The sequence below is a fragment of the Homalodisca vitripennis genome, unplaced genomic scaffold (assembly GCF_021130785.1).
Source record: "Homalodisca vitripennis isolate AUS2020 unplaced genomic scaffold, UT_GWSS_2.1 ScUCBcl_469;HRSCAF=2535, whole genome shotgun sequence".
NCBI lineage: Eukaryota > Metazoa > Arthropoda > Insecta > Hemiptera > Cicadellidae > Homalodisca > Homalodisca vitripennis.
The window spans coordinates 112,032-132,517 of NW_025776595.1; the positions used below are offsets into that span (position 1 = coordinate 112,032).

Here is a 20,486-nt window from a genome sequence, read left to right on the forward strand (position 1 = left end):
TTTTTTTTATTTTTGAATTTCCGAAAGTTGTGTATTTTATTACTTAGGTACCAAATATTTTCCTAAAGTATTTATTGGTTTTTTATGAAACTTTCACAAGTTATTTATAGTATTATTACCAACAATAATAAGCTTTTTCTAGAAGATTTGAATAAATATGAAGTTTTTATAGAGAGTTTTCAATTTAATTGTATTGATTTATTTATTTGATATAAAATACATGACATTAAAAAAAACCCATGCTTACCAAAAACTATTTATATTCTTATTATTATTTTTAAAGAACTATACGACATCAGGTTAAAATTTCATGAGGTTTTTATGCATTAGTTGCTGAGAAAAGTGTACCACAATATGTGTAATTTAACATGGGCGAGATAGGCACTGACAGGTCCCCTTAACCTTATAACTGCCTTAACTTTGTCCACTATAATATTTTTACATCAATAGAATAAATCTATTACAATTTTATGAGTATGATGACATAAATGAAATTAGAATGAATTGATTCACAATTTAAAATCTAGAGGTAAGTTCGATTTCGAGATATCGTGTGGATAGACAGACATATACAAAGACATACATAAATTTGATTGTTATTAGCATTCTAGTATTATAGTCTTCGTTAACGCTCATATACTACAAGTGTGTCAGTATGTGTCTCTTTGTTTCGGGGTTAATCGACTTTATGTGTTAAACTTGATGGGATTTCGTAGTAGGTATTTTTAGAATCGAGAGTTATAAAATGTAGGTGATTTTTATTAATCCTCTGAAGTATTAATTTCTGGTTAGTTTATACTTGCCAGTGTAACTTGTACAGCGTACATTATAATCCGATGCGTTAATTAAATCTAGATAACCAAATGGATGTCCAAGAGTGGCACATCACTAACCGTAAAAGTGGAGATATTGTGGTAAAAAGGAACTGTTGGATAATAATGGTTTACTTCGGATAAAAACTGTTGGAGTAGGTGTATTCCCGTGATGAAATATTTTTTCAAACCCAAACATGTATTCTCTTCTCTGGGTCCACTGGAAAAGGCTAAAACAGAACTAAACAGATCTTCTTCAAAGATAACATGGCTGAGACAGTGTCCATTGTCCTTCCTCATAGTATCTTGACATGAGGGAACCTCTGTCCTCAAACCTACCAATCCTGAATATCCTGTCACTCTAGAAGCAGTGTAATTGTCCTTTTAATTGTATTATTATCATAAATGATAAGACCATATTTAACTTCTTAGTAGTTCTTTATGACATATTGCCGTTTATGTAATCTCTCATTCTTTAATATATTAAAGTGTTAGTTTATATGTACTGCACCAGTATTTCCAAGGAGTGAAAACAACGGTTCGTTTTGCAAAAATGATAAAGTGAGTAATTGTAGGGAATATTTCACAAGGTATCTTGACCGTTTTCTATAGATACTTTACGAAATGTAAGTCTCATCTCAGTGGGTGCCACACAGAATTACTATAGTTATAAAGAACTAATTGTGTTCAGAGTTATATAAAAAAAATATGTTTTGGGCATACTACTGTATGGGGCCGAACAAGAATAAATTCAGCCAAATTAGAAGGCTGGATTGTGGCTATACTGATTTTATTACAAGAGGATGTACGTTCTTGTAGTGACGCCCAGACAGGTGGTAGTGCCACATCGTATAAATGGACAACATTCGTATGTTTGGATGTTCTATCAGACGGTAAAGGAAGTCATCATCATATTTGTGAGTAAAGTTTCACAAGAATAGTTATACAGTAATTTCCAAACGCTTCGTTTGGTGGGATCCGTGTACGCGTCTTGTAGTGACGCCCAGAGAGGTGGCAGTGCCACATCGTTTGTAACACTAAACCCACTTGCTCATTTGTTTGTCTCAACGTGTTGCTCCAGCTAACAAACGAGGCCTCGTTACCGGAGCGCGGATTCTCTCTTGAATCCCAGACTTTTAGTATCAAAAATTTGAATATCTATTTGCAGCAGTCAAGTGATAATTTAACAGCTGCTCCCAGGTTTGGTCCAAGAAATTAAAAAATACTAGAATTTACTATTCAGTGTAATAGCAAACTTATCCCGTATAATATAAAAACTCATTAGACGTAACTGCACTATGGCTTACAAAACCGCCACCGATGCATTTTAAAAGGGATTGAGAATCGTCACATTGTATATAATAATGTAACACCTCATGTGCTACAATGGCAAACTACGTATCATAATGTTGCGATATATGTATTGCATACCTAAGTATATTACAATAACGTGTAAACTAGAGATAACTAGTGGCACTAAACGAGAGGCTCTACTTCTAAATACATGTTACGTACAGTGTATTCTGTACTGAAATATACCAACAGTTGTCATGAGGTTTATGATACTATGATACATTAGCGTGCATGGTTTACAGCACAGGTAAACCATTCTCATTTACATTTATTACATTCATTATACACCACCTCACCGAGTGATTGGTACCCTACAGAGTTACTGTAGAGTATAATACTATGATACATTAGCGTGCATGGTTTACAGCACAGGTAAACCATTCTCATTTACTTGTATTACATTCATTATACACTACCGCACCGAGTGATTGGTACCTTACAAAGTTACTGTATGGTATAATACTATGATACATTAGCGTGCGTGGTTTACAGCACAGCTAAACCATTCTCATTTACTTTTATTACATTCATTATACACTACCGCACCGAGTAATTGGTACCCTACAATGTTACTGTAGAGTATAATAATCATGCAAAGAAGGTACTGTCATTGTGTTATAGGCTTACTTGCCCTATGCAATGAAGTATTCTTACGTTGTTACTGCGCCTCTTAAATTCAAATATTTAAAAATATGAGCTGTAAACTGCATGCAAATATACAATTAGTTGGATCACATCAAATTGTAACTGATTATTCAAATTCACAGCTGAGTTTTTTAACTGCATTTAGTACACAATCTCATTTACAGTAAAAATACCAAATTAAATGCCATAATTAATACTATCTTTATGTAATAATGGGTATTTGGTTACATTAACTAAACAATAATATTTTGAAATACAGGTCAATTCACCAACAAATATGCACAGCAGCCGAACAAGTTAATTAACAAAAACTTTTAGCTAGTATTTGTAAAATCTATGTTAAACTTAACGTTCGCGATCTGCTGATAATTAGTCAGAAGTTAACAACATTAGTGACACAATTATTTATCGTGGTAATACAAATTTAAAAAATTTTTATCTATAATTAATTTCTTACTATAATCATACTTTTTTCATAGGACATATTGTTTCTAGCTATTACAGTTTGAAACTTCGGTATACCTGCAATTTTTAAACCTAATATAAAATAATTATCTAGAACGTTATATAAAACTAGATCTTATTTAGACAGTTGTGCTAAACAGTTGTTAAAGTTTGAGTTGTATAACTGTATTCAATTTAAATACAAAATTGTTCCAACGAAAAATAGACAGACAGCGTTATTATATTGTTCCTACTTTTTTCAACATAAGTCTACATATAAGTTTGTAGAAATGATGAATGGGTAATAAAAATGTTTATAAGAGGAATTATATACATAACACGTATTTGGATTTTGTGTAGCATCTGAAGAACATTAAATATTATTAAATTTATGATAAATTTCTATACCTAAGTTAAAATTTTACTATGCAAATAATTTACAACAATAATTAAGAATACTGTTTTGAAAACTTATTTTTTATTTTACTCTAGTGCAACTTTATACAGACATTTTAACATCAGATTTAATTTTCTATTAAATTTAAAACTAGTACTTTACAATCAGCTATTTCATAGCACACCCTACATAGTCACTATATTCTACGTATTTGTTTAGTAGTGTATGCTCAGTGCAGTCAGTTTTTCTGTTGTCTGCAATACACTGCAATCCTACAGAATTTATGTGAAAACCGATCTTTTTCAATATACCTAATATTCAGACAGAATGCAGGTCTGTGTGAGCATACAATGTCTATGTGTATCTAATATAATCATTATCACTTAATTTATTCATACCTTCACGCGACTAATGTTGATCAATAGACGAGTTTACAAACTTCGTAAACAACTTTACAAAACATCATTACATTTTATACGAGTAGTATTTTTGAAAAACTGTTCTTTGTACCTCATAGTTTTGAGTGGAAAGAGAATTTTTCGGATTTTTTGTTTTTAACGGTCCTCCAATTTGTTAAAAAGTACAAAAATCTTCAAAATATGGTATGCTGAAAAACAATTTACAGATAAAAATGAAAATCAATGTATAACTTGAGGACAACGAGGAATGTACATTTATGTATAACCACCTGAAACAATGTAGGCTACACAATATTTTATTCTCAGCAATATTGTATTGAAGAATATCATTCCTTTTACAAAGACAAGGGGTTTCTTCATAAATCAAGTTAACTTGCAGCGTATAGAGGTGAAGGGCCCATATTGAATATTTCAAGTATATCTCATCATATTACACCGTGTAGCAAAAAACAAATTCTGAAAGAGAAGCGCATATTATATCTCACGAACAGTTAGTAATGATTAAAATGTGAAAGAGTAATATCCTGTAGTTGATTCAAAATCATCTATTAAACCTCACCTACACTTTTTGGGAGTGAGTTCTTTTTATAAACGTTTTTATCCAAATAAATTAACAGTTTTTGTTAAAGAACGCATTAAATGATATTTTTTAATTTAGAATTTTTTGCTAGTCTGCTGTGTGTTTGAGGTATTCGTAAAATACGAGTCCTCGTACATCTATTCAAGTGGTATACAAGGAACTTGAAACTATGTATTTCTTAAAAGCGAGGTTTGATTTTAAATATAAACTGATGTTATCAAAAGGTGTTGGACCACATTTCGGGGATTGAAATCTTCCCTCTTGTTCAAGTGTAAATAAGCCTAACAGTAATAAGTGCGGCTATGGAAAGCCATTTTAAAGTCACAAATAATATTTACTAGACGAATGGAATCAAGTCCAGACTGGAAAGAATGAACCCAAGCGATGCCACTGAGCAGGAGACAAGAGCACAAACAAATACGTCAGAACTAACGAAGATAAAACACATTCAAATTAAAATCTTTTACTACCGTATACAATATAAAATATATAATAAAAGTCAGCCACCTAATATAAAATGATACAACCATACCAGAGTGTTGCATTCACACATACAAATTTTGCACTCATTCACTCCAGTCATTCGAAAATTTACACCATGTTCAACGCCAGGGTCTGTTTTAAAAATGGGTGGGCTCCCAGTTACACGTAAAAAATCCCCGGAATTATAAAATTCTATCGACGCTAAAAAGTGTTTAAGACGGCTTTAACGCCTTAGACGTTGGTGCATTTTTTATGGAAGTTGGCAATATATTGATAAAATGGACACCTGCTTGAGAAGCCAACGTAAGTGTTTTCCACAACGGCAGTTGTCTCTGCGTCTTGTCTCCCTGCACACCACGGCCCCTCATCAGGGTTCATTTGACTTGACATACAGAATGAAAGAGTTGAATGAAAGACGGACAAGCGCGCTTCTTCTTTCTAAGCCGCTTTCTACTGGCTCTTATTTTTTAATTCATTACGAATATCCACATGGCATAGATAGAAATGGTTTTGTGTGCAAAGCAACCATTTACTACCACTTCAAGACTGGACATTTAGTCACTCTTTTCGGAACACAAGCGTGAGTAAGGAATAAGGTTCATTGTTATAACCTCAGTTAGTGCACATTAGCAGAAACAAGACGGTATAACACGTCTCTACGCTTGCTGCTTCCTTATTCACGCAAAACTTGTACTAGTGTCTACAATATTATTTCCAGGGAGGGATAATCTGGTGATATAGCTCGGGATTGAAGATCTGAAGGACCCGCAATTTTTCTACAGTCCGAAAAACAACAAATTTACAAATTTACGCAAACATATTAAGCAAGAAATTCGCCATATACAGGAAACAAGTGCTTCTTTACTAAAGTGGATTTCTACCAAGTCAAACTATAGCGGTGGAAATATCATTACACTAGAAGTAGATAACAAGTGACAGAAAAGTATTCTCGTGACTGAAATAAGTTTCCGAATGTGTGTTTTTGATCGAGACAGCTAGGCAAATTCAGCTGTAGTGTCGTATATACAGGGTGACAATTAAGTCTGGAACCTCTTTTTTATTTTTGAACCACAATAGAAAGAAATACCAAAGTTCACACGTGCTTACTGGTGATAGTAACGCACACATCTGCCCAATTACCGACCAGATAATCCCTTTGGGGGACGGCCCACACGGAGTCAGACAAAATTATTAAATAGCAGCATTGGTCAAGTTTGGTATCAAATTAAAGGTCTTACTTAGCAGATTACAGTGCCGCAAACCGGACTTTAAAATGTGGATTCATTCAATAGTTATAGCTATTTGAATTTTAATACAATTGAACAATGTAAATTATTAAGTATTACAGGTAAACACCAATTTTTAAGTACCTGTGATCAAAGTAAGTGTTCAAAATGTTCCCCTCCCATCGTCTGGCAATGTCATAGGCAGTTGTAAGTCATCCACTGCATTTTGAAGGTAGTCACGAGGAATATCTTGAGCTTCTTGGACTATGAGATTTCTTAGGTGCGCCAAATCTAGAGGCTTAGTACGATAAACTTTATCTTTGAGGTATCCCCAAAGTAAAAAATCCTGCGGAGATAAATCAGGGGAAGGAGCAGGCCACTCTACTGCACCACGTCTTCCAATCCATCTGTGAAGGAATGTTGTATCCAAGTATTCTCTAACAAGGAGAGGAAAGTGTGGTGGCGCGCCATCTTGTTGGAAATAAATTCTTTGAAATTGTCGACCAAGAGCAGCTTGTAGTGCAGGAATTATCTCATTTTGGAGCATTGCTAGATACGAGTCACCATTTAAATTACCATTGATAAATAATGGGCTCATAATTTGATTTCCTATAATACCTGCCTAAACGTTACGTTTCTGTGGATGCTGTGTATGACTCAATATGCCACTTTCACATTCTAACAGTGGTTGTGTTATTGGTAATAATTATTGATTCCTGGCTTCAATTACTACATTGTCAGATGATGGGAGGGGAACATTTTGAACACTTACTTTGATCACAGGTACTTAAAAATTGGTGTTTACTTGTAATACTTAATAATTTACATTGTTCAATTGTTTTAAAATTCAAATAGCTATAACTACTGAATGAATCCACCTTTTAAAGTCCGGTTTTGCAACATTGTACTCTGCTAAGTAAGACCTTTAATTCGATACCAAACTTGACCTATGCTGCTATTTAAGAATTTTGTCTGACTCCGTGTGGACCGTCCCCCAAAGGGATTATCCGGTCGGTAACTGGGTAGATGTGTGCGATACTATCACTAGTATGCACGTGTGAACTTTGGTATTTCTTTCTATTGTGGTTCAAAAATTAAAAAAGAGGTTCCCGACTTAATTGTCACCCTGTATAATAAATTAAAATCAGATTATACCCAAAACCTGTCACACGTTTCCCTTACACTCTGATTCTCCTAACCATGGACACTGAAATAATTAATGTGTGCTTATTAATGTTTGAAAAATATCACAGAGCTTCATTATTGTACTTCATACTAGTTCTTCAGACTAGGAAGTTTAAACCCTTTGTTTTGGAAAATTACGCGTGAACCCGCGATTGACTCCTATTATACTAAGCCATTTGCCTCTCATAGTGCAGTCATTGAAGCGAAAAATACGGTCTTACCTCCGAATTTTTTTACTGTGAACCGATTTGCATGAAATTTTGGAATTAGGCTCATCTTACCCTTAACTTCAAAAGTGAAAATGATCTGAACTCCGCCTATTATTTTTAAGGGGTGTAAACAACCCCTTAATGGGAAAATTGAAATTGAACCATTTTAACGCTAGAAAACATGTATAATAGTAAGTGGTGAAATTGTAAAGTGTTTTCTAACACAATTACCTCATATTAAAATCATTTTCAACCCCTTGAAAATCTTACAACCTTTGCAAACAACCCCTAAATTGAAAAAAAAAAAAAAAAAATACTTTGGTATGACATAAAAAGATGTAAGTATAGAATAAGTAATATTTTATATTCTCTATAATAATTATCAAATTTTTAAACCCCCTTTCAACCCTTGAAAACTACCCCTTGATAAAAAATTAAAAACAAATTTTTGTAAAAGGATTTAAATATTATTCCACACTCTCAAAATGATTATCATATTCTTAAGCTTTTCTACCCTTAAAACTACCCCTAAATTAAAACAGTAAATATATATGATTATATATTTAAAAATAATTTAATTTAGAGTAAAAAATTACCATTTATTGAATAAATTATTTACAAATTATATAAAATTCACTCAAATGTGTTATATATACATATAAGAACGTTGGTATGTATTCATGCCTACGTTTTCAAAAATATGTGAGCCATATTATGTATATATGTACACATTACAATAGTTTTGGGTCTCTATTATACTGCGTACTTTCACATTGCTCCAGATATTCACACTCCGAAATTTTCAGTTACTAAGTAGAAAAAAATATGATAAGTTTTTGGACCATAACTCCTTCAATTTTCATGCTATCACAATTTATAAAAAACCATTGTAAAGGTAATTAAGAGAGCTACAACATCCTTTATTGCAATATGTAGTAAAAAACCTTTTTCTCAAACGGTGAAGGGTTAAAGGGCTTAAGAGAGGCTGTGATTGCGCTGCCACGCGCTCTTTAAACAATCATATCTCTGTCAATTTTTGTTTGACAGAAAAAACAAAAAACCCAAATTGTTTTTCAGAAAAATACCTAAATTTTTCATTCTTACACTTTTATACGTATATGTCGTCATTTTGGAGATATTATAAAAAGATGGTTTTCTTTTTAATTTGAATTTTTTTTTTAATCGTGACTTTTTTTGAAAAATATGTATCCTGAAGCACCCAAACTGATAAAATCTATCAAACTCTTCATAATAAAGTTAGTTCTAGGCGGAATACGATTAGTTTTAATTTTGGTGGAAATGGCACTTATGAAACCCATTGATTTAAAAGAAAAAACATTAGATGCTCCTCTTATTTGCAATACAGCTCACTTATTTTACGTGCAAAAAGACTTTTAATAGTGCTCATTTTAAAGCTTATTTCAAACACTACAAAACCCTTTTTTATTAGAATGCCTAAAATGCATCTGTTCGCCGCTAGATGGCATTGACCACATCGATTAAATTTCAGACACAATAAAAAACTGCTTTGATCTTTAATATCTATCTTAATATTGCACTTAGAATACCTTATAAAAAACCCAAATTGTTTATTTATTTACCTGCTACAATTTTGTTATTAATAATATTTTCAATAAAACGTATACTTTTGGAGATATTTGCAAAAAAACCGATGAAAAACGTGAAAAAATGCGAATTTTAAATTGCCAATAACTTGAAAATTAATGGATTTTTCGAAAAACTGTATAGATGATTTTTTTGCTTAAAATTAGGCCTTCTATCGATATCCGAGGTTATTTAGAAGAAAAAACAATTCACCCCCGAGAAGGAGTGGCAACCACCCCCAGGGTGGTTGCGGAGTTCAAATCATTTTCACTTTTGAAGTTAAGGGTAAGATGGACCTAATTCCAAAATTGTATGCAATTCGGTTCACAGTAAAAAAATTCGGACCAATAATGCTTCAATGACTGCACTATCAGATGTATAATTATATTTGCAACACATAAGTAAATATTACTTTTATAATACATGTCTTATGGAACTGCAAGAACTTCTAAATGATGTGACCAGATGTAAATGTTGAAATCGGACAAAAGTAAGGATTTTAACTATAAATTATAAAGAAACAGTGGTAAATTTGATTTTATGGTTTAAGAGAATAAGGCCAAAAATTAGTAGATATAATTATTAGTTTATAAGATTTCATGTTATATCAACATATGGGGGAAAGGAATAAAAATGAGAAAATTGTCGTGTCAAGACCACGTCGACATCCTCTGCAGGAAGCTGAACAGCGCCTTATTCGCCCTGAGAAGAACCCTGGCAGTCAGTTCAATGGAGTCAGCAAGAATTGCTTACCACGCCCTCTTTGAGAGCCATATGAACTATGGTATTGCCTTGTGAGGTGGCTCATCTGGCACCAATTGAAATGCTGCTTCTTCAAAAGAAAGCGATTCGACTCATGGCTGGCTTGGGAATGCGAGACAGTTGCAGGACTGCGTTCCGAGATTTGGGAATTTTAACGGTGGTTTTGAGCTACATCCTGGCTGCATGCTCAAGAGGCGTACGTAGACACGCTGAGGTCCTTTAGCATAACACTCACTTTGCCATGGATTTCCACCTACCTTCACACTATTCTGCGCTCTTTGAAAAGCGACCAGCATACAGCGGAGCCAAGTTTTTCAATGTTCTACTACCCAAAGAACTGAAGAGAGATTACCCTAACATGAAGTCTCCTCTCAGGAAGTGGCTGTCACAACGACGCTTCTACTCTGTAAATGAGTTCATCTCTTGTAGAGACTGGGATATTTTGTGTTAACTCATAACTAAAATATATTTGATTTGTATATTCAATGACGATTTATGACATTTTGCACATTGACGCCTGTCAAATCTTAATGATTTTGAATAAAGACTTTCTCTCTCTCCCCCTCTCTCTCTTTCTTTCTCTCTCTCTCTCTCTCCTCTCTCTCTCTCTCTCTCTATCTCTCTCTCTCTCTCTCTCTCTCTCTCTCTCTCTCTCTCTCTCTCTCTCTCTCTCTCTCTCTCTCTCCTCTCTCTCTCTCTCTCTCTCTCTGCGTTTCTCACAGTAAAGCTAGGGGGTCACATTCCATCACGACTTTCTATGTCACACACTAACGAAAATAATGATACACGAGTAAAATACAACCATAATGAATTGTATAGGGATATCTTAAAATATTTAGATAGAAATTTGTTTCTCGTTTAGTACGACCGTTAGTAGAAAGTTTCATACACCTACAAGTCTATCTAGGCTACTTGATTTAAAATCATACCTGTACAATTGAAAAAGTTAATTGCTGTACTTTCACTTGTATCGATCATATCAATCGCATTGTTTTTCTCGTCAGTGGCAAATACAATATACTCAATTTCAATTTAGTTAAACAGTTTCAATTAGTAATAGTAGTGCTATTCAGAGGTTAGTAGTGTTACGAACTGAGGATCAAAGTTGTATTCTTATGCTTAACACTTAAAATCATAAATGGCAGTACTTTCCATATTATTCCACCTGCATAACTAATTGTATAGGTTTTGTCAGTAATCAATAACAATGATTAATTAAAAACATCATTTGTAACCACCTTCCTCATATTAATGGATGAAATACTGAATTGAATATAAGTGTTTCTAGATCAAAACAAAAACAATGGTTAGTAGAGTAAGTTTTGTTCAGTTGATGTTTAGTCTAATCGGATTTCCGCTTTAAATGCAAATCGACCTTATAAATGTGGTTCGTGAGGGGAATCTGGCAGGATGAAAGCGTTCGCTGACTAAAAAGTGCTCAGAACGCTCTAAACTTAACTTGTTGCTGTTAAACAATTTTACATTTCACTCCTAAGTAGATTGACACATTACTATAACTTTCTCTTAAGGCATATTGTGCGATGGTGATCTTCTCCTATTCGGTTAGAATTCTCAACAGAGATGAAAACGTAAAATATATAACAATCATTGCCAATTCTGCTTTGCTGAGACTTGCACCTTCTTTAATGTACATCTCTAGGCAAACAAATGGTTTTAAAACATTGACGTGATAGCTCAGACACATATACAGTCTGCCTCAGTGCTTGGTACCGTGCGGACGTGTCTCAGCCGGCTCCGCAGCGTAGAGGTTAGGTTATTGTGCAATCTAAGTAATACGTGTAAAAGCTAATAAAATATTGTGAATTAAGATAAACCAAGTATGCCGGGCTTGTGTAGCGTCTGTAAGAATGATTTGGGGGATGATACTGATTCTATAACCTGTTCTGGTGGATGCAAATGTGTGTTCCATTTACGATGTGCTGGTGTAACATCAGAGGCACTGAAAACTAGAGGATCAAAAAAGGAATGGGTATGTAGTAATTGTAAGACTAAAATCCAAGTTGATGCTAGTGAGGGCTGTGGAAAATCTCAAGCTTTGACACAAGAGAGATAGTAAAGATTTTACATGAATTCAAGAAAGATATTGTTGCTGAGCTCAAGAACTATGGCAAGCAGTTTGAAGAATTTAGGGAGTCTTTGCAAATGTTCTCAGATACCATAGACAAGGCAAATGAAAATATGAAAAAGCTGACTGAAAACTATAAGGAGCTCAAGAGCGAGAATCAACAAATTAGGGCTAGTAATAAGGAGCTAAGAGAAGAAGTGGATAGTTTAAAGACGAGAATGAGACAAATTGAGCAATACTCGAGGAAATCAAATATTGAGATTCAGGGCGTTCCTGTAACCAGCAACGAGGACCCTGTCCTAATTGCCGTTGATGTGGGGAGGACTGTGGGTGTGGAACTGAAAGCAGAAGATGTGATGGCTGCTCACCGAGTGCCTACATTCAAGCCTAGAGCCATACCACCACTCATCGTCCAGCTTAGGGACCGGAGGCTTAAGAATACGTGCATTGCAGCCTACAAGAAAAACAAAAAGTTAAGTGCTAAAGACATAAACCCAGCGTTCCCGAACAACATCGTCTACGTGAACGATCATCTGACCCCGGAAACCAAGAGCCTTCTCAGACTGGCAAAGATGAAAGCAAAGGAAATTAACTATAAGTATGTCTGGTGCAATGACGGCAAGATATTCATGAGAAGCGAGGATGGCCAAAGGTGTATCCGAATCGACTGCGAACAGGACTTGTGTAAAATAAAATAAGTCTATTCACCTACTTATGTTCCTAAGGTATTTGTATTTATTTCTACAGTATTATTTTTAATTAAAAAATATGTTTCTAATGAATTTTAAAATATTTAAGGCACATTTATTAATCAGTAATAGTTAACAACGAATGAATTTGGATGATGAGGAAGAAGTCATTTGGCCAGTCTCTTATACTCTAGATAATGTTTTTTCCAGACACTAGTATTGAAGGTTTTACTTTTGTTCATTTAAATGTTAGATCCATAAGAAATAAATTTAACTTTTTACAAACACAAATTAATAGTTGTAATAAAAAATTGACTTTATAATTTTCAGTGAGATATGGATTAAGTCAGAGGAAGTAGGACTCTATAATTTAGATGGATATAATTTGTATGCGACTTGTAATGACAATTATGCTTCGGGTGGAGTGATGGTTTATGTTTCAGATAATATCATATGTAATAGCATTCATAGTGATATGAAAAATGCTGACTCTGTAATTTTGAATTTTAAGCTGAATAATATCAAATATACTTTGGTTTCTTTATATAGACTTCATGATTACTCAATTAAAAACTGTTTAGAGGAATTAGAGGTTATATTGAGTGCCTTAGAAGGTAATTTATTGTATTTAGCCGATGGTAACATTGACATTTTAAAAGATAATTGTTATTCAAAAAACTACTTGACCTTAATGAGTAATTATGGTCTTTCATGTTTAGTTAAACAGCCAACTAGGATGGGTAAAGATACAGAAACGTGCATAGATCATGTGTTTATTAGGTTTAGGTATTTGAACTCTTTTAAAATTGAAATTTGTAATTTAGGTATATCAGATCATTGTTTAGTAGCAGTCAATTTTAGTAATAACCGTCGTAAAAAAGGACTTTGATCCCACGATGAAATAAAATTTTTTAAATATCAAAACGGTTAAAAGATATTTGGAAAGCTCACATTGGGATGAGGTAATTAACTCACAGGATGTTAATCTGTGTATGGATAAATTTTACAGTATTTTTAATAAAGCAATAGAGGTAGGTACAGAAAGTAAAGTTATATCACGCAGAGAGAGTAAAGCAAAAGCCAAAAGCCCTTGGATAAATAAATATATACTAGACAAAATTAAAAAACGAAATAGGTTATACAGGATAATGTCAAATAGGCCCTATGACATGCATTTCAAAAGCTACTTTAATAGATTTTCTCTTAATTTAAGAAGTTTAATAGACAATACCAAACACGAGTATTACAACAATTTACTTACTAAATATAATGGAAATTCGGCTGAACAATGGAAAATAATCAATAATATCACTGGATGTAAAAAGAAAACTGACATTGAGAGGTTAACTTTAAATGACGGATCGATTATTGAAGAACCGCAAGCCATCTGTGACACGATAAACAAATACTTAATTGACGTTCACGAACAGCTGATTGTTGACAACACAGGTGGCGCGGCGGCAACTACAGCGACGACAAGCGGCACTAGCCAACTAATAAACACTGGGAACGTGCCAAGTGCACAGCAACGTTCATTCTTTTTAACTCCTGTTGATCGCGAAGAATTAAAAACTATCATCAGTAATTTGAAAAATAAACGCTCTAGTGGTTTTGACAATGTAACTATTAATCTAGTAAAAAGTTGTAAGGATATTTTTGCTCTTCTGCTTGAACATATAATAAATTGTAGTTTCCATACAGGGGTGTTTCCAAATTGTCTGAAAAAAGTATCGTGGTTCCGATTCCTAAAAAATCTAACGCAATTAAACTGGATAATCTTAGACCAATAAGTTTTGCTTTCTGTGTTTTCTAAAATATTTGAGAAGGGCAATGAAGTCAAGGTTATTGAACTTTTTCAGCAGTTTTTATTTTTTCAGTAAAAATCAATATGGATTTTTGGAAGGAAAAATTACGGAGCATGCGTTGTCCGCGTTTTTGGAGATTGTTTATACAAAAATAAACGAGAAAAACAAATGTACAGCTGTTTTTGTAGACTTTCGTCAGACCTTCGATTTGGTTGATCATGCATGTTTGCTGGCTAAAATGGAAAATATAGGAATTATAGGAAATGCATTGAACTGGTTTAGGCAATTTTTGACCGAACGCGAACAAATTGTCAAGTGTAGGGGATGCTTAAGTAAACCGGGAATTATAAAAAAAGGTGTACCGCAAGGATCCGTTTTATCAGCTACTTTGTTTTTAATTTTTATTAATGATCTTTTAGAAGTCCAATTCGAAGGAAGGGTAACCGCGTTCGCTGATGATGTTGCTTTTTTGTTTTGGAATATAGATAGCCAGAGATTATGTAACAGTGTAAACGAAACACTCTCCTTCTTGAATAGTTGGTGTTTAGAAAATAAAATGTGTGTCAATGTTTTCAAAAACAAAAGTTTTAAATTTTAAAATGAATAGGCCCTTATTTGAAGAGATCCAATTTAAGTATCATTCATTAAATTGTCAAAGTGAGCCAAATTGTAATTGTCTAGCCATAGAAAATGTGGGATCCTTCAAATATTTGGGGGTTATAATAGACAGGGAATTATCTTGGAAGGATCACATTGAGGAGCTAACAAGAGGATTAAAAGGGAGCATTCGAAAATTTTATTTTTTGAGGAATATATGTGACCAAAGGCTTTTAAAGATACTCTATTTCGCTCTCATAAACTCTAAATTACAATATGGCATTCATTGTTGGGGAGGAACTTTCAAGAATTTAATAACAAAAGTAAGAACAGTGCAGAATCATTATATTAGGATTATATTACATAAAAATAAAAGAGAATCATCTTTTAATCTATTTTAATCAACTAAATATATTACCTTTACAACATTTATATATCTTCAAGGTTCTTCAAATTTTCTTTATTCGTAGTGGCAATAATGAAACCGAGCTTATAATGCATAATCATAACACACGTAGTAAATCAGCCAATATATTAAGAAAAACCAAAAGTTTCAAAATCCTTAATGACAAGATCTTTTATTTTTTTAGGTGCAAAAACTATTTAATGAAATACCAGCAGACATTAAATTGTGTAGATCAAAAATTAGGTTTAAATATAAATTAAAGCAATGGCTTTTTAACTTTGAGGACACGTCAATACTGATACATATTCTGAGATAGTCTGATTTGGTATATTTTGCTGAATGTGAATAAGTTTGAAATAATATTTTGAGTAAGATTATGCTATTTTTGTTATTTTTGTTTCTTTTACAGATACTTAGTACAATATTACAGTTCAATCATTATTGTTATTAGTATTTCCTTTTGTGGAACTTTGTTAATTTCAATTTGATTATATCTTAGCTACGACATTTTGTTATGTTACTTATGATGTCATATATTTTTTTATTAGAAGTGAAGCTTTGCTTTTGTCTAATTATGTTCTGACTATTGTTTTTTTGTATGTTGTTTTATTGATTTAGGTAGTGTACATACTGTGTTGGTTAAGATGTTGCACGAACTCGTCGCACTATTTATTTTGTAAAGGTAGACTCTAAGTTATGTTTTTTATGTATTGCTAAACCATCGCAACTGGTTAAAGATGGTTTAGTATTTTCAAATGAGTAATTTATGATTAAATTGTAAATATTTATCGAAAATAAATCATTATCTCATACATATATACCTACCAAGTTATGTAATTAATTGATTCGATCGCCTATTAGGCTAGAGTATAAAGCAGCAGAGAGTGTATGGATCTTGTTAGGTATAGGAATCGTTTAAACTAATGTGAACATTGATAGAAACCAAACCTAATTTTTAATTTTTCACCTAAACTTTTGAGAAAATAAAAGAAAATAGACACTTAGCTTGTGTTTTTAATACGGTTATTTTAAGTAGCCTTTTGCCTAGTGATTCTTAGAGAAGTCTCATCAGGCATCAGGTTGTAAGTACGATATACCTTCTTTTTTTTTTAACGTTGGGTTTGATAAATTTGGACAATGGAATTTGGACGTTTCCCATTATTATTGACCAACACATATTGGTGGTAAATGTTTTAAATTGTATACTACAGTATAACAACCCAGTGTTTCTTTATAGGGCAGTGCCATTTTTTTATACTGCTCATCAACTTGCATTATAACCAAAATTGTCTTTCCGTTTGGACCTTCGATAATTAGAAAACCATAATATTCACTCTTTGAAATTTCCGATGCAACATCTACTAAGAATAAATTGTACATTTCAATATACCAATTAAAGTAATTATTCTTCTTAGTTTGATAATTATATACTTTTTACTATTTATACAATATTCTTGTCTGTAGAATTACGCTAATGATTTCTTTTTCTTGTTGAAAGAAAATTAATACTTATTGATACATAGACCATTTGGCACCTCAAGAATGAAGACAATATACTTCCGGTATTTACTTATTTTAAGTCCTTCTTTAATTTACTTTGTTTTAGAGTTTGTTCGTTTGGCCCTGTTTCTCATGTTATTTCCTTGTTTAATTGTATTTGTAATATGAATAGTAGCAAATCCTACATAAGTCTGATGAACTGATTTAAATATATTTCTGATTAGAATCAGCTAAATTTTCATATTGCTTTTATTAGTACTTGTTAGAAAGGTAGGACTATGCCCGAAAAGGTTTGAAGTAAAATTACCTACATCTGCATTGCCATATCCACTTCACCGTCAAGCAAACCTAAGGCTACTTTTGAAAAAAACAACACTATGACCATCTACAGATGAAATACATATATTGTCAAAAGGACAAATTTTTTCCAACAAACAAATTTTTATCAAATAGAAAACACTTTAAAATTTTCCACTTTTATGTTCAAACGAAACATTATTTTCAACTCATGAATCTCAAACCTTTTATTGTACTTATTTTCTAGAAAAATATTCAAAGAATAAGTGTTTGGGAGCCTTCTGTATCACCTAGTTGAACTATTTATCAATGTTATCCTCTAAAATATTTGTCAAGTTCATTATTGTGTAAGACATACGTAATTATTAGTAAAATAAAAATTCATAGAATCAATGTACAGATAGTTGCTGGAAAGGAAGTCTTGTATTACAATTCGAGACAAACATCCTCCGGATGTAAGTAGATACGCACATCCGCCCAGACGCCGATGGTGAACAAACAGGAAATGCTTGCTTAAGCAGCGGAAATGCTTATTTTGTAAAAACCGTGCGACAATGTAAGGGACAGCCATGCTGATATGAAAAATTGTTACTCACCAATTATGATGGAGAGATTTGGCAGAGGCGTGGTCAATGAGCTGGCGGGAGAAGAACATCAAAACTGAAGAACAAGGAGGAGAGGTGGAAGTGGAGGCCGGGAATTCGAAAAGTGAAGTTCGGGAGTGTTTGTGTTCGTGTGTGGAAAAAATATCTCTAGGCGTAATAAGTGTGATGTGAAATAAAATGTAAGTAATTTTAAGAACTTAGTATATTTTAGGGTTCATTAATCATTTTCAATTCCATATCTATTTAAATGTTCACAATTTCGAAAATGTAAAATTCATGTAAATCTTTAGCTATTTTAAAGAAAGTTTCTCATGTTAGTCCATGAACTCATTATTATTGCAACACTACAAAAATTACTAGTAAAATGTTATAATGAATTAAATTTAAAAATAAATTGTAATGAGTAAATTAATATAAAAAATATGTCTTCAAAGTATTAAGGTATTAAAATTTGTGCTTAATATATCGGTTGACCCAATCAATTGTTAATTAAAATTTTTTATCAATTTAAAGAGATGTTGTCAAAATAAAATATGTGTTGGCTCATTTGAGGGTATTTGTACTGCCAATCTAACCTATTATTAAATCCTCTCACAGCAACCCTTGCTCATAGTATGTCACAAGCTTAATCTTAAACTAAACCAAACTTAAAAATCCTTACATGGTGGAGGCGCTAAAACTCGATTGGCATTCAAATTCCTCACATGGGCAAGCACATAGTTTCATAGGCTAGGTATAAATTAGAACTAAATAATATTCATAAGAAAGTCATCATCATCATCATCATCGTTAGACGTTTCCGTTCTCACGGGTCGTCGTACACAGCCTCCTCCACTTTAGTCTATCGTTCCATGTCTCCTCTTCATCCACCTGTATTTTCTGTAGTCCCCTTTTCTCTATGTCTTTCCAACACTTGGTCCTCCCATCTTCCTCTTGGTCTTCTTCCACCTTCCTCCTTCTCCAGTGCTATTCTAGGCATTCTATTATCTCCCATCCTCTTCACATGCCCATCCACTGTATTCTTCTTCCTTCCATTGTCTCTTGCAGTGAAACTACCTTCAATCTTTCTCTGGTTATTTCGTTCCTTATTCCATCTCTTCTTGTAGTCTTCTCTATCCCTCTTAAAAATCTCATTTCTGCAGCTTGCAATCTGCTTAAATCATTTTTAGTCCACGTCCACGTCCTCCTGCTCCATATAATAAAATTGGTTGGAAATAAGATTTATACATCAATACTTTTGATTCTTTCCCAATGTTCCAACTCCACACAATCTTCTTTACCATATTGAAAAACTTTCCACTCTTCCATATTCTGTTTCCTATCTCTTCTCTTATTGTGCCCCTATCTGTTATGATACTTCCTACAATAACAGAATTCCTTCACCTTTTCAAGTCTTTTTCCTTCAACTAACACGTCTTTGTTATTTCCATCCCTTCTCTCTACTTTCATTACTTTACATTTTTGTATGTTCATCTCTAAACCATATTTCTTCGCCACTTTTGCCCATTTGTTTTAACTCTCGTTCTAACTCTTCTTCCCTATTTTCCCATATCATTATGTCATCCGCATTATGCTATTGTCTTAAGTTCTTCTGCTCCTCTGTTTCCTTGTACTTCTAGAATAATTTCATCCATTATAATATTGAAAAGGAAAGGTGACAATATGCTTCCCTGCCTTACTCATCTCTCTGTTTTAAAAGTATCTGTATATTTTTCTTCAATCTTACCCTGTTTTTACATATGCCGTACAGGTTCTTTATCTTTCTACTATTCCCTCACGCAATCCTCTCTTTCTCATACTCTCCCATATCCTTATCTCTCAGTACCTTATCATATGCCTTCTGTAGGTCTATAAACGCTACCATTGTATCTTTTCCGTATTCCCACCTCTTTTCTAAACACTTGTCTCATCACAAAATAGCATCCATCGTTGACCTACCTTTCCTAAAACCACATTGCTCCTCTCTTCCTGTTTCTTCCAGTACTGGTCTAATTTTCTGCAACAGTATTTTTTTCATAAATTTTTTGTGTATGGCACAACAAAGTTATTCCCCTGTAATTCTCGCATTTTTGCTTATTGCCTTTCTTAAAAATCGGCACTATTATTCCCATTTTCCAGTCTTCTGGTATCTTCTTTTCCTTCCCAATCACTCTCATCACTCTGTACAACCATTGAATTCCCAATGGGCCCGCCGCCTTTATCATCTCAGCCGTCAGCTCGTCTATTCCCGCAGATTTCCCCTCTTTCATCTCTTTAACCGCTTTTTCCAATTCGCACATACTAAAATCCTCTTCATCTTCTGTTTCCTCTGTCATATCTCTTCTTTCCTCTTCATTTTCTGTTCCTTTCAGTAGTTCCTTAAAATACTCTTTCCACGTCTT

General features: G+C 33.3%; 1 protein-coding gene across 1 annotated transcript; it reads left to right on the top strand.

Moving 5' to 3' along the window:
• The first annotated feature begins 10,139 nt into the window (after positions 1–10,139).
• Positions 10,140–12,904, top strand: LOC124370754. The gene is made up of 2 exons (XM_046829052.1): positions 10,140–10,316; positions 12,218–12,904. Exons 1-2 carry the CDS (start codon positions 10,140–10,142, stop codon positions 12,902–12,904), a joined length of 864 nt encoding a protein of 287 aa, XP_046685008.1.
• Positions 12,905–20,486: the final 7,582 nt, after the last annotated feature.